General features: G+C 38.2%; 1 protein-coding gene across 1 annotated transcript in view; it reads left to right on the forward strand.

Moving 5' to 3' along the window:
• sv2a (synaptic vesicle glycoprotein 2A) overlaps window positions 1–15,103 on the forward strand; it is a 35,562-nt gene extending 20,459 nt beyond the window's left edge. Inside the window, exons 8-12 of the mRNA XM_062422561.1 lie at window positions 1,268–1,432; window positions 1,635–1,768; window positions 13,107–13,313; window positions 14,038–14,197; window positions 14,920–15,103. Of these exons, the coding sequence (XP_062278545.1) occupies window positions 1,268–1,432; window positions 1,635–1,768; window positions 13,107–13,313; window positions 14,038–14,197; window positions 14,920–15,103 (850 nt within the window). The remainder of the gene's footprint in view (window positions 1–1,267; window positions 1,433–1,634; window positions 1,769–13,106; window positions 13,314–14,037; window positions 14,198–14,919) is intronic.
• Window positions 15,104–16,467: the final 1,364 nt, after the last annotated feature.

The raw sequence follows: 16,467 nt of genomic DNA on the forward strand, positions 1-16,467 counted from the left end.
ATGCAAAAGTACAAAATTGACATTTAAAGAAAATGTAAAAATCAGCATTCAAACATGTATTCTTCATACTGTATAAAATGTTCTCTTAGACTATAAAATAGTAATTGTAAATGTATTTTAATCAAACAGAAAGATTAATCAAACATTTATTAATGACTGATGGGGAATTTATGAATGTGAATGGTTGTAGAGACTAATTATGAGTTAGGATATAAACAGTATGTGAGGGTTAAGTTAAGTCGTGAAAGTCTAAAAAAGTCTGCACCCTGCGGCTCCCAATGCAGATAAATTTAATAGGATATCATGTCTGAGCAGTAAGCTCGAAACGTCACTCATGATATCCTATTAAATGTACCTGCAATGGGAGCTGCATGGTGCGGAATTTTTTCCCTGCTTTTACTGATTTTTGTTATTTGTTCTGGCACCTGCTTTCTTACTCCTATGTGAGCATCTACCACACAGTGTCTGCCTTAAATTAAGTCACCATAGCTAGTGTATGAGAGCTGTATCGATCTTTTTAATTAACTCAAGATGTGGAACTCATCAAGTTCATGTAACACCTTAAAGAACAATTTCAGTAACATACTATAATTAAAGTAACTAAAGTTAAAATATTTATTCGATTTACCCAATATTTTTATGAGCACACAATAATCTTGAATTCCTTAGGTGCAAACGTTTGTAAAACTTGCGCCATAGTGTACACATAAAACATGTTGCAAATACAATTTCTGTGTCTTGTCTTGTACACAGTATAACAGGGCATCTTCACAATTTTAAGAACAAATGTAATGACTTTTAAGACCTTTTACAACCTTCTTTAAAGGAAAAAAAATAATAGCATTGCTGAGACATAATAATGCAAAAGCAGGATTTTATAGTTGTAAGTGGGTTGAAATGGAGCTAATTTTGAAGTAATTTAAAGGCTATTGGACTGCAACTAATGATTTGTTTCATTATCGTTCCAAATGCTGATTATTTTTTACTTGAATTAAAACGTTCATTGGTTGGTTATGTAAAATAATCAGAAAATAATGATAATAATGATCAAAAACATAACCTGAACAAATATAATTACGCTCACTCACTCCACCCCAGCTATGACTTTTTGTAGACCTTGAATATCAAAAACTAAATTTAAGACATTTAAAGACATTTTAAGGATCTGCAGGGACCCTGTATAACGCTGCTCATGTGTCACTTAGTTCATCTTTTCACAGCAGGCCTGTTAGATTTGTCTTCTTCTCTCCTCCTTCTCCTCTTTCAGCTACTACGGCCTGACAGTGTGGTTCCCCGACATGATCAAGTACCTGCAGAAACAGGAGTACTCCTCACGCACCAAGTTTTTCGCCAAGGAGAAAGTAGAACATGTCACCTTTAACTTCACCCTGGAAAACCAGATCCACCGCCAGGGAGAGTACTTCAACGACAAGTGAGATAGCCACATTTAGTGTTTCTATGGTGAATGAGTTGTTCAAATTTAAACATTAATGTAATAATAAACATCCTAACAGGCATATCTCTCTATCTCTTTGCAATATCCTTCTTTTCTCCCTCTACTCTACCTACCACACTCATTGTCTCTTTGCCTCCATTCTTTAATTCCCTCCCTTCTCTCACCTAATTGCTTCCAGGTTTATGAACCTGAAAATGAGGTCTATGGTGTTTGAGGACTCGTTGTTTGAGGAGTGTTACTTTGAAGACATTACCTCCAGCAACACCTTCTTCAAGAACTGCACCTTCATCGCCACCCTCTTCTACAACACAGGTAGGAAAAGCACACCCACACACACAGTTATAGTCCCCCTCCACTCAAAAACGTGGTTTTCTATTAGTTTTCTAATGTTTTTTTCAGCTTCACTGTGCACAATGATGTATGTTTCACATTCATCTTCTGAAAATGAAAAGTTAAAAATAAATCTGTTTTCAAGTGGTGGGCCTACAAGCAGCTTCCTGAAATGATTCAGGAAGTTTGGAGAGAAGGAGGAGATGTAATTTTAAGGATTTAAACAAGATAGAATGGTTGGAGTCAGTGAACACCACTAGGCAACAAATTATAACAAGTATTGTTACAACACAGCTCGAGGAGGGACAAAAAAGGGGATAACAAACGAGTTGGAACTGAGAAAAGTGTATTTTCTATCTAACAAATGAGACAACAACATTCATTAAACCAAAGTTTGACATTGAAGGAATGTCTGTTAGCAAAATCAGTTGTGTTTGTTGGATGAATGAGTGGAAGATGTGCTGTGGAGATGCTGCATGATGCAGAAAAAGAAACAACAGTGGAAGTCAGGGAGCAGAAAAGACTGGCTGACCTACTAAAAGATTAAATCCGACCGTCGTCTCTGCCCTCCAGCCTCCTGCAGGGAAAGGTCATGAAGTAAGAGAACAATGTCTACAGAGGGTCATAAGAAAAGACTGACTTTATGTATTTTGCTCTTAAAATGAACAATTCACTTGAGATTTGAGCAATTCCTAAAAAAAAAGTGAATAAAATCTATTTAAAATGTGTTGTAAGCTGTGTTTAGGTGCCTCAGGCTCATATTTCTCTCTCTCCCTCTCTCTGTCCTTCTCCTCTCCGTGCTATTTATAGAGCTTTCACAAATCTCTGTATAAATAACTTCCTTTTAAGTAGCTGTTTGTACAGTTTCACTCATATGTGTTTGCTGTCCACAAATGTAATGTCATTACCCCCTTTGAAAACGAGATGGTTCATCTCAAGGGGCTATCCATTAATACATTTGAAATAATATAAGATATTCCTTTATTAGTCCCACAATGCGGAAATGTGCATTATTACAGCAGCAAGTGGACAGTAAAATAGAAGAGCAGCAATAAGAAAAGCAATAAGAACAATAATAGTAAAAAAAAGATATGGGTCAATGACGTACCAGAAGTAACCCAGTGTCAATTGTTGTACACTTTGTATTTGTAATTGTTGTTTTCATACAAATCTGATTGTATACAGAAAAATAAATGTAAACTAAAATGTGGAATAAATATAATCCACTCTTAACAACGCAACACTATGGTTTTGTAACAAATTTTACATCATTTGTCAAAAAATTATTTAGAAAAAAATTATTGTTTTTAGGATATGTCCTGCTCAATAATGATGAAATGATTTAAAATTTAAATGTAGAAGTACTCAAATATTTGTCTTTTCTTTTGATGTTTTAAAATTAAGTAATTATTTGTATAAGTACACTTAAATACACTGTAGGTGGATCAATTATTTAATATTTATCATTATTTTGTGGTTACACCATTTGACGTTTTCAGCATTCAGTCTTACTTTTGGTATAAACAAATTTGCAAATGTAATTTGAAATGACATAAAACCAACAAAAATATAAAAAGTACATTTTAACAAACCTGATGCTGCTTTTAAAACTATTTTTAAAGATATTTTTGAATTGCTCATCTTGCCAACACTTATTTGTCACTGACCCTTATAATAAAATAATCCTGACATTATTTACATTGTTTACAAGAGTAATATTGGTATTGAATGGTAATATACCAGAGATGATATTGTTATTGCACAGATTAAAATGAAAGAAAACATATATGTATATTGTACAGTCGAATTGAAATTAGTAGTATACATGAAGTGCTAATATTGCACAGAAAATCAGTGGAGTCTGTTGAATTTTCAGCAAGCATATAATTACCAGTTAATCACCAATAAAATCTATTATAATTAATATAATATAATCATAAACTACTCCTGCATCATATAATATTCAGCTTTACTGGACAGTGTATTATCCAACCTTTTCTTTCCTTCTTTTGACGTGTAAAGAAGAGCAGCAACATTTTGTTCCAACTGTTTGTCAAAATGGTGCAATTACTTTCTTTTTCCCTCTCCACTCACTGACTGACTGACTGACTGGCACCACACCAAATGCAGCATTGCAGAGCTGCAACGTCTCCTAGCAACCCAGACAAAAATCACCTTTTTTTTTTCTTCCCCAGCTTTAAAATTGCACAGCTGTGTCTCATCTCAAGCTATACAATTGATTTTTTCCCATAAAAGGTGTTACATGCACAGAAAGCTGATAATAAATGTATCTTTGTCTATTTTTGGAAAAAAGGACACTTGTCCACTATAGATTCAGCAGCTGTGTCCACATAGCCAAAGCTTCCTTTTTGCTTTGTTAGCTGTTTGCAGTCTTTCGCACGTCGTAGCTGCTATCACTGCTGGCCAGGAGTTCCTTATTAAATTGTGAATTAAACTTCTGTGTTTATTATGGCTTAATCTCTCTTTGAGCTCCCTGTTCAGGACTTAAGGCGGCTGGATAGTTGCCATGGTGCACCTTTATTATTATTATTATTACAGTGCAGCATGATGGGAATAAACCACATGATGAATGCAGGTGAGCTGCACAGGTGTGACATCCTGTTGGTCTGTACTGTACTGATCCAAGAGCTATTATTCACATTTTATTAAATTAAATTGACACCTTTATTGCAGATTATATTGAGCCTCAATTCTGCACTAGGAAAATGAAACCATATTATACCTGTAGAGCTGCAAGAAATCAGATGAGATATTGAAGGTGCATCGTATTAAGCTCAAATGATCAGTGACAATTTGTAACTCATTAGTGTTAACTAGTGCCAACTGTATTTATAAAGCATGAACCAAAAAGTTTTTCAAGGAGGGTTTTCCAGTCTGTGCAATATTTGATACCCTCCCTTGATTTGGATAAAGACAAGAAAAAAATCACTCACACAAGAACAATGTTGCATGAAATAATGCCCTGTAAGAAATGTCTTTTGCACAAATTTTAATTTAAGTTGTCTTGGCAACATATGTTATAGGCAGAAAGACTGAGGGCGGAACTCAGGTTTGTTTTTGCTATGGTTTCCTTCCCGTCTGTCTAATGCGTTACACGCTATGAAGCCGGCTAAATAATTTTTTCTATTGTGTCCTTAAATGATAAACCACAACAAGATGCAAGTGCATGACAACAAGATGCCTGCACTTAGACCTCCTGGAAAGTCTTGACTCTGATGCCTTCTTGCTGTACGTACGTCGTCTTGTGGCTCGCAGAGGAAAACAGTTCGAGCTACTCTGCGACAATGGAACAAATTTCACTGGAGGATGTCGTGAGCTCAAGGAGGCTTTCAAGGTAATGGCCCCCCAGCTGCAGAAGCAGTTAGAAGAACAGAAAATAAATTTCCGGTTCAACAAACCAGCCGCTCCACATTTCGGAGGAACTTTGGAACGAGAGGTGAAGTCAGTAAAATCAGCACTAAGAGTCATCCTAAAAGAGCAGTCAGTCCCTGAACCCATCTTGCAGACTCTCCTCAATGAAGTGGAAGGCATCTTAAATGCTAAACCTCTGGGATATGTATCAACACATGTAGCAGATTTGGACCCCATAACACCCAACATGCTACTTATGGGTCGTCGAGATTCATCTCTCCCCCAAACCTTGTATGACAACGAAGACCTGCTGGGAAAACGAAGTTGGAGGCATAGCCAGGTGCTGGCAGATAACTTCTGGGCTTCATTCATCCAGCATTATCTGCCAACCCTACAGAGTCATCAGAAGTGGAGATCTGATGGCAAGGAACTCATTGTGGGTCAGGTGGTCCTCGTTATCGGTTCACAACTTCCACGTGCACTCTGGCCCATGGGCACAGTGACTGAGACCTTCTCAGGGCCAGACAGCCGAGTGCATTCAGCTACTGTGAAAGTCAAGGACAAGACCTATACACGTCCAGTCATTCAGACTGATTCAGCTACCTCAGCTACTGAAGAGGCTGAGGACGCCCCAGGCGGTCGTTATGAGTGATAGACAATTATCTTGTCAGATAATTGGGGACGGCTTTGTTAGAAAGACTGAGGGCGAAACTCAAGTTTGTTGTTGCCATGGTTTCCTTCTCTTCTGATTAATGCGTTACACGCTATGAAGCTGGCTAATTTATTTTCCCTTAAATGATAAACCACACACCCACACATATCCTCATATCCTCACATCATCCACCTGATAATCATCTATGCCATCACCTGTACCATCTGCTGATGAAGAATTATAATTAAATGTTCACTAAATGAAAACCTCCAGTCCATGACTTTTTAATCGGAGTCTCCTGTCCATATTGCTGCTTCAACCAGTGTAAAGTATAAAGTGCAGAAGAGCTGCTACATTGGCTATATCACATAATATCATATTATAATATTAGTATTTAATGTTATTAATAATGAGTTTATACATTTATTTGTTTGGTGTATTTTACATCTGTTTTTTATTTTGTTTCCCCTTTTAAATATATTTTTTACTTTTATCCCTTGCAACCAAGCAACCCTCAATCACAGACTTTAAAGTCCGAAGCTTCAATAAACTCAGAGTGCTCCACCAGGAGGCTGACTGTCTGACCAATGAAGCTAAACAAGGGAAAAAAGGAGCATGATTGCAACAATAAAATAATAATAATAATAATTATACATGTATTTATTATTCATTTATGTACAGGGCCTGACATTAATTTTTCAAAATTGGGGGGATTTTATTTTGTTGGCGGGACTGCAGGTTTTACTGTGTCCTATTCTTACTTCAGATTGCATTTTATCACTCTCCTTCAATTTAAGGTATTCTCTGAACTGCTCTCACTCAGCAGGGCTGGCAGGAATTTGACTAACCAGCTCACTTGTCACACTTTGATTACACACAAGATAACAAGATAATCAACCCATTATAACAAGAAAATGTCTCATTATTATTAACAGCACCTTTATCCTGGTCAAATGGCAGGTTGATTAACTATTGATCATATGATGGATGTTTCATGTAGGAGAAGTACCAAACAATACCTCTCTAAACTTTATCATTTGATTAGACTTAGACTACAGAAAGGAAAGTGGGGTGGAGAGAGGGAACCACCATATGACAGATCTGAACTCATGTTAGTAAAATATAAACCCAGTAGAGCTCTGAGATCTACTGACTCAGGTCAGATAGTGGAGCCCAGAGTTCAGACTAAACATGGTGAAGCAGCTTTTAGCTGTTATGCTGCACACAACTGGAACAAACTACCAGTAGAACTGAAATCAGCCCCAACTGTAAATATTTTTAAATCCAGGTTAAAAACACTTCTCTTCTCCTGTGCTTATGATTGAGCTCTTTCAAAGCACTTTAAATTTGAATCTTTCATTTGCACTATGTCCTTTTAATGATTTTAAAGCAAATCATTATTTTATGCTGCAATCTTATTTTTAATGCTCTATTATAGTATTTTATTTCTCTCTCTTTCTATGTTTCTGTACTTTGTTTTTATTATTAGTGTGTGTGTGGGGTGGGGGGGGGGTATGTATGTGTTTACTATGATTGGGTTTTATTTTTATTTCTCAAATTCCATGTTTTTTTCAATTTTTTCTGTTAAATGTTTGTTTTATGTAAAGCACATTGAGTTGCCACTGTGTATGAAATGCGCTATATAAATAAAACTGCCTTGCCTTGCCTTGTCTTAAGTGCCACCTGAAGGCTTATGGTACTTGATCTAAATTTGTGGGAAAGGCATGGAGAGAAGAACACAGGAATAAATACAAAAATGAGAATAACATGTAAAAGTCTCTTAACCTATTTTGTAAATAATAAATTAAGTTTGTGTTAAGTGCTGAAAAATGTCCTTACAAAGTCGAATGAACAACGCACTGCGTCCATTTAAGGGAGAAATTAGTATGACCTTTTTTTTATTAGTTTGCTACGAGTGTTTTAGTTTGTAAACGCCAAGTATAGGTTAACGGCGTGAACATGTAGTTCAACCGACGTTTCATTCATGTAAAGAGTTGAGGGGGATTTAAGCAGCTGTGTTATCATACACACATTCCTGACCTTAAAATGCGCTTTGTCCATCCTCTTTGTGTTTTCGTTTCTAGCAGCAAAGTGTCAGCACAATTGAATAGGTACACACACACACACACACACACACACACACACACACACACACACACACACATGCATCTCATGTCTATGGCATACAAAACATAGACACGTAGTATACAAGATGTAATACATTACGAATTGGATTCAGTGCAACTTACATGTGAAACAGGACATTTAATTTCAGCTCCTGGCGGCCGCTGTCCATGGTGCTGATCTATCCGTATATATAGACTCTAATGTGGGATGAGCCAAAATCTTCGCACAGACAGAAAAACTAAACTATAAAATAGGCAATGTCATATTATTGTAACCGTTGTGTGCGTTGTGTAAGATGCAGACTCAGACGAGTCTTTGGAGGCGACCTCCGTTTATTCTGACAATAGAATTAGTGACAAAACCCTCCGGTCAATTAGCATGAAACACTCCAGCCCCTAAAAAAATCAATGGACACCCCCCCAAAAAAAGCTCAAGCTAACAAAGAAACAGAAAAGACGCTTACCTCTCCATGGAGTACAGTAACGAAAAGGGAGAGGCACAGGAGGGAGACATAACTTAAAGTGAACGCCGTGGTAGTAGAGATCTTGTGTAATTATAACAAATAACTAATTAAACTCAACACATATATTTTATTACTGTATAATTAACTCTATTACAGTATTACGTAACATCATTCATATTATAATGTTTGTGCGTGTGTGTGACGTCATCGGCGTAGACGCCGATGACGTCTACGCATTGCGAATTAAAGCACTATGACGTCACTATGGCTTTCATCTGAGGCATGAAGGAGACGTTCCACGTCAAATAGGCTCCACTCCCAGTTTAATGTAAATACACTGGTACTCAGAGAAATCCATTGACTAATTTAGAACCTTTGTGGTGAATTTTAGAAAACTTTCCAGCCGTATTTGCATAAGAGAAAGTATAAATATTGTCAACATGTCAATGTTTGGAGCTCGCATGTGGGTCGCAAAGCCTGCTGGTCACATCTTAAGACCTCATCTGGTGCTTGATGGCCCCAATTCATCGAGGGCTGACCTTGCACAATCTAACAAACAAGTTAACCCTAACCCTAACAGTCCTAATACATCCAGGACTAACCTCACACAAGCTAGCAAACAATCTAACCCTAACCCTAACCCCAATTCATCCAAGACTGACCTCATACAACCTAGCAATGTCCAAAGCCTGAGTTCGGGGAGTTGCAGCCAGTCTGTTATCCAACTGAGAGATACAGGACGAGAGATTCTTCCAGTTCCTGGTCTCTCATTCTACCTATTTCACTATATCTGCCCTGAAAATGAAGTAATCAGGGATGATACATCACCGGAACTAGAGATGCCACAAGATGCTGGCAGATTGGCAGTTGTTTCCACAGCAAACAATGCAGCTCAAACTTCCATCACTAGAGGACACTTTGCTTACATGGACCAAGGAATTTTAAACAGGACCAGAGAAGGAGTTATGATGATTTTTGCCATTGCTCACGCAAGAATTAGAGTTCAAACCAGAGCAATGATTGCAGCTGCCCTTATCAGAGCCCGAGCAGGGTTTGGAGCTGTTGTCCCCAGGGCCCAAGCAGGGATCGAAACTGTTACCATCATGGCCAGAAGAAATATCATGGCTTTTTTGCCCGTGGCACAAGCAAGGATTGGAAGTTTTTTTGACATGACCAGGAGAAGAGTCATGTCCCTTTTGCCTGTGGCACGAGCAGGGATTGGAAGTTTTTTTGACATGACCAGGAGAAGAGTCATGTCCTTTTTGCCCATGGCACGAGCAGGGATTGGAAGTTTTTTTGACATGACCAGGAGAAGAGTCATGTCCTTTTTGCCCATGGCACGAGCAGGGATTAGAGGTTTTTTTGACATGACCAGGAGAAGAGTCATGTCCTTTTTGCCCATGGCACGAGCAGGAATTAGAGGTTTTTTTGACATGACCAGGAGAAGAGTCATGTCCTTTCTTCCCGTGGCACGAGCAGGGATTGAAGATTTTTTCAATGTGGCCAGAAGAAACATTGTGTCCTTTTTTCCTGAGGCACGAGAAAGAATTGGAGGTTTTTTTGACATGACCAGGAGAAGAGTCATATCCTTTTTGCCCGTGGCACAAGCAGGGATTGGACGTTTTTTTGACATGACCAGGAGAAGAGTCATGTCCTTTTTGCCTGTGGCACGAGCAGGGATTGGAAGTTTTTTTGACATGACCAGGAGAAGAGTCATGTCCTTTCTTCCCGTGGCACGAGCAGGGATTGAAGATTTTTTCAATGTGGCCAGAAGAAACATTGTGTCCTTTTTTCCTGAGGCACGAGAAAGAATTGGAGTTTTTTTTTACATGACCAGGAGAAGAGTCATGTCCTTTTTGCCCTTGGCACGAGAAAGAATTGGAAGTTTTTTTGATATGACCAGGAGAAGAGTCATATCCTTTTTGCCCGTGGCACAAGCAGGGATTGGACGTTTTTTTGACATGACCAGGAGAAGAGTCATGTCCTTTTTGCCTGTGGCACGAGCAGGGATTGGACGCTTTTTTGACATGACCAGGAGAAGAGTCATGTCCTTTTTGCCCGTGGCACGAGCAGGGATTGAAGGTTTTTTCAGTGTGGGCAGAAGAAACATTGTGTCCTTTTTCCCCGAGGCACGAGAAAGAATTGGAGGTTTTTTTGATATGACCAGGAGAAGAGTCATGTCCTTTTTGCCCGTGGCACAAGCAAGGATTGGAAGTTTTTTTGACATGACCAGGAGAAGAGTCATGTCCTTTTTGCCTGTGGCACGAGCAGGGATTGGAAGTTTTTTTGACATGACCAGGAGAAGAGTCATGTCCTTTTTGCCCGTGGCACGAGCAGGGATTAGAGGTTTTTTTGACATGACCAGGAGAAGAGTCATGTCCTTTTTGCCCATGGCACGAGCAGGAATTAGAGGTTTTTTTGACATGACCAGGAGAAGAGTCATGTCCTTTTTGCCCGTGGCAAGAGCAGGACGTTTTTTCAACATGGCGATGAGAAGAACGTACCTTGTTTTATACACAGTCCGAGTAAGAATCACCAACTTATTCAGAGAGGATGAATTTACCATTCCCAGATCGAGAAGTGGGAATGTTTCAGTGAGGAATCATAATGAACAAGATACCATACCTGTAGATAATCATTTAACATATGGAGCCGCAACTGCATTTTCTGAAGCAATGGAATGTAATGGTTTTCTCCCTTATTATGAGGAAGATGTGCCAGAGGTAGAGGGTGCCGATGATTCGTTGGATCAGTTCAGCTCCTGATACACTCTGGAGATATGGTGCAGCTGCATTTTCCAGGCCTCGTAGAAGAATGGCCAGAGCCTTTTCAAGGCCCAAGCAAGAATCCTACCTTTTCTGTCGAGGCCAAGACAAGGATTTCGGGAATATTAAGAACGGGTGGTGGAAGAAACTGGTGCCTTACCACCACCTGATTAGGGAAGGTTGTTTGATTGTAAATTTGATGTAAATATAACGTAAATAATATTATAATGTAAATATAATGTGAAAAAAAATATAATGTGAATATAATGTAAATAATGATATAATGTAAATATTATTGTAAATAATAATGTAAATAATGATATAATGTAAATAATAATGTAAATAATAATATAATGTAAATATAATATGTAATATAAAAAATCTAAATTATAATTAAAAATAATTTTAAAAAGCTGCAGATTATGTTTGTGTAGTTTTTACTCTGCATTCATCATTAGGAAAGACATAGCTGTCAATAATTGTGTGTATAAAAAAGGGAAATGTAAGTGTTGTGATGTCCTGGCAGAAACAATGATAGGTAAACATTTCCCTACATGTCCCCTGTCATCTACAATTATACACTCTACTTGTCTGCTTTAATGATGTTAAGCTGCCGTTAAAGCAGCTCTAGAGCCAGTGTTTCGTTTGTCCATTCTGGGCTACTGTAGAAACATGGTGGTGGTTAAGCTAATGAAAACACAATGAGCCTTATTTTCAGGTCATTATACACTAATTAAAACATACTTATGAATATTTTATTCAATTTCTGCCAAGTCTGTTCTGCTGACAGGTCTGTTCTGCTAGATGCTCCTAAATTCTACACACTGGTCCTTTAATAAAAAGTAACACTTTCATCAGGTATTTGACATTTAAAGTATTACCCTGAATGGCTGGCAGACATTTTTTTTTATACAACCTGACTTTTATAAATAACAGCTAGTCAGACTTAGCTGTTCTCGGATGAAGGTAGTAGAGTAAAAGGTACAATATTCGTCCTCTAAAGTGTATGAAATTAGGGTAACGTCTCAAAAAATGGAAAAACTCCCTAGGAGTGGAGTTTACTGATGTTATATTATACAGTATATTTCGTTGTATGTGAACATGCAATGACAATAAAGGCATTCATTCATTCATATTACAGAAAATCAGGGCATTTAAGTTCAAGTTTTTCAATTACCACTCATTGCCTGAGTGTCCAAAACTAGGGGATTAATCATCACTAAAAAAACCTTTGTAGATAGTGATGGCATTGGATCATGTAACATTGAATGTGAGTGCACATTTAAACACAGTATCCAAAAGGACTTTCCAAAAAAATATAAATTGAAATAAAAAATGATTGCATGGATGATGGATGGTGGATGATTTTTTTAATTTATGCTAAAAGTTACACCATGAGAACACTGGCAGTAATAAACTAAAACCTTCATTTGTAGTTTCGACAGTGTTTCAACAAAGCTTTGACTTTGCTGAAGTGTTGGTGATTAACAGAACTAAAAATGGAGCTGCGTGTCTTTTTCCTATTCATCCTGTATGAATTCTGCTATTAGCACCAGCACCTTACAAAGAATTTGGTGTGCATTTGCCCATTCTTCTACTGAAACATTCAAACAAATCCTTGGAATATTAACAAACAGAATACATACATTTAAGGGTGAAAAGTCATCCGTTAAACTTTCATTCTTTATTTCTTTGTTCACACAACAATGGTTTGGAGGGAAATTGACTAATTGACTTAGAAAGTGGAGTTTTATAACTTCTGGTGTGTCTAATCAGGAGTGGTGGCCCGTGCATTGAGTAATGTGGGGTGATTTGAGGTAAAACTAGGCCTAGAGACTGTCATCACATTTACTAGTCAACCACTTTTCCTCTCTAACCCTGCTTCTTTTCTGCCTCCTCTCTCACCACCTTCTGTTCTCCCACTCCCTCCTTTCTCTCCAGATCTCTTCAAATACAGGCTGGTCAACTGCAAGCTTATCAACAGCACTTTCCTGCACAACAAAGAAGGCTGCCTGCTCAGTGACGTCAGTGATGATAATAATGCCTACATGGTCTACTTTGTCAGCTTCCTGGGCACCTTGGCTGTACTGCCAGGCAACATTGTTTCTGCGCTCCTTATGGACAAGATTGGACGGCTGAGGATGCTTGGTAATATACTCTAGACAGCAAGGAGACCTGCATAATATTTCAGTACCATGTGTATTGAAAGAAAAATTGGGAGATTGAGATTGGGAGTTAAGACTGTTTCTTTTACCTTAAACCATGGGCTGGTTGTTCAAAATACCTTACTCAACTCAGCTTCTCAGTGTCTGCCAGTAGAGGTCAGAACTTGTACCATCCAACAGCAGAAAACAGAATGTGCATACTTTGTTACTACTGCACTGACAAAGTTTGAAAAGAAGGCTTTTATTGAAATAAGTCTGCAGAATAGGTTTGATAAGTTTCACATCTACTGATGAGGAATGAGGTTTAGTAAAATCTGTTAAGAAGACTAGAAATAACTCAATTATGCTATATTCTTACACAGAGAAAGTGCAGGGAAGTGTCAGTTGCAAATCTAATTGCAGTGTTACATGACGTTATGTAAGTAAAAACGTATATGTAAGTTTTGTCATTGGTCCAGGTGCGTATGCATTTTTAAATATTAATAGACTCTCTCAATAAAAGTCCCCAAAAATAATCAGTTTTGTGTGTAAAAATATTGAATGATTTGGACAGAGAGAGCACTAAGGGAACCATGTTTATGACACTTTTTAGCTTGTAAAATCTGGTATAATTACATTACAGTCAAAATATGCAGGATTTCCTTCATTTCTTCATACGTCACTCTTTTCCCATATCTGTCCTTTTTCTCCCCTTGTCTTATCTCCAGCGGGCTCCAGTGTGATTTCTTGCATCAGCTGTTTCTTCCTGTCCTTTGGCAACAGCGAGTCAGCCATGATTGCTCTGCTCTGCCTGTTTGGGGGAATCAGCATCGCTTCCTGGAACGCCCTGGATGTGCTGACCGTCGAGCTCTACCCATCTGACAAGAGGTAGGCAAATCAGGCATGCCCCGAAATCTCCTTGACACTGTGAAGGCAGGGTCAGTGGTGCTGAGTGATGTGTTAAATTATGTCATAAATGTTGCTCCATCATGATTGGTCGGCTTACGTGGATGGATGACATTGTGGAGGGAAATCATTGGTAGTGCTTGTGATGTACAGCATTTAGCTGCCTTGTTGCCATCTAATGGTTTTAGCAGGATGTGCTTTTGCCTGAATGGCCGCGCATGTAAACCTTACTTTGATTTATTCATTAAAATGGAGCCTCATACAAAATAAAATATCACTATTTGCGAGGAACATAATTCTCAATTATTACCAAAGTAACAACATGTATTGTTTATGCTGCCCTGCTGTATTCAAAAGAAATGCTTTTGAGACTTTTGATTTAAGAGGATGTAGCTCCACCTTGTGGTTGTCTGGAGTTCCACTATGGTACAGTATGTAAACCATGGACTGTATATAAAGATAATATGTTACATATATACTGTATTTATTTACAGTGTATGGTGTAAAAATAGAGAAAGTTCTCACCATACTGTCTCAGTAAGATGACTGTACTTCATGTACAAAGTGAAAGATTAATGTATTGTTGTTGCTATATTGCTCAATTTTTTTTCTCATTTGGTTGTTTTATTCCTAATTAAAACACAATGAAGCAACAGACAACAAACTAACTCTGTACTGTTTGTCTGTGCACTCTCTTTCCTCAGAACTACGGCATTTGGCTTCCTCAACGCCCTGTGTAAATTAGCAGCGGTGTTAGGCATAAGTATTTTCACCTCCTTCGTTGGTATCACCAAGGCTGTGCCCATCCTCTTTGCCTCGGGAGCATTGGCGGCAGGCAGTTTTTTGGCCCTCAAACTACCAGAAACGCGTGGCCAGGTGCTGCAATAATGTGGCGCCAACAACTTTCCAGGGGGGCAGAAGAGTTTTCGCCACACTGTGAACGAACAGCTCAAGAGCCCTCCTTATTCTACCCTCTAACCCCTTCCACACAATAACAGAATCAAGTTTGTGCACATAACACAATGCAGAAGATCCACACAGATCTGCTGAGCTGTAAATATTTGGTATTGGTCATTATCTGATAGGTATCCCTCCATGATATAAAGATAACTGGAGCTGTGATGAACGATGATTGGCTGATTTGGACAAATTATTGATGATTGCTCAGAATTGGTCTCAAAGAATGTGAGGCAAACATAATGTTAACATGTTCAGTGAGGGTGAGAAACTTGATTTCCCTGGAATATAATAGTACATTTAGATCAGTTACCCCCAATATCTGTACATACACCTGGGGTTGGAGGTCAGGGATGGGGGCTCTTGATGGTGAGCCATGCAAATAGACTCATAGAAATGACCACTAGCCATTGTTGCAGAGTTATCTGTAGTCACCTTCATTCTTCTGAGCAAATTCAACTCACCTCTCAAGTTTTGAGTAGCTACTTTACCATTGTTGGACATAGATCAAAAATGCAACATTTTATGCCTTGATTTGAAGCATTTTTGACTCTGCGGGGTAAAACCAAGACACAACTCTCTTGGCTTTTTCTTTAACAAAGACCTATCCTCATTATGTATCTCCTGAGGTCTTGTGTCGGTGTACAGATTAACTGCCATTTTATAGATTATAGAAACATTCCAGGTTTGTTTTTCTTATTGTTAGAATGTGACAAAGCGATCAAACAAGCCCCTTTTCCCTTTAAAAACATTGTTTCTGATCACCTCCAACCAGTCATGAGATCAATCAGTTTCCCATGCCAAGTGAAGACTTTGTGCTGTCATGATTGCCATTTCGCTATTTGTTCAAATGTACATTTAAAGCACAACCACTTGCCAGTGTGAATGTCCCTAACATTTTCTTGACTTGACGAAAATGTTTAGAAGCTCACACTCAATCATCATTTTTCAATCATACTGTATATCCCTTTGTAAGAAATGCCTTTTTAGTACCTCTCCTCCCAGACTTACAGTATGTTTGTCTCTTATAATTGTGTTTTGGAGGGTGTTATGCATGTCAAAAAGTATGTATGTAAATTCATGAAAATTGAGAATATAACATGTAAACAGCATTTTGGACATGTTGCATTTCCTTTTATCAGTCAGTCTGGCTTAAGTTGCTGTAATGTTTGGACATTTCCTACTCACAAAAGACAGCACAATGCATTTATTATGCTGTTGCTTACAGCAGATGAATCTTACCACACTCTTCTTAGAGCACACTCTACAGGATGGGTTCGAATGAAAAACTATTC

The sequence above is a fragment of the Scomber scombrus genome, chromosome 7, assembly GCF_963691925.1.
Source record: "Scomber scombrus chromosome 7, fScoSco1.1, whole genome shotgun sequence".
Classification (NCBI taxonomy): domain Eukaryota; kingdom Metazoa; phylum Chordata; class Actinopteri; order Scombriformes; family Scombridae; genus Scomber; species Scomber scombrus.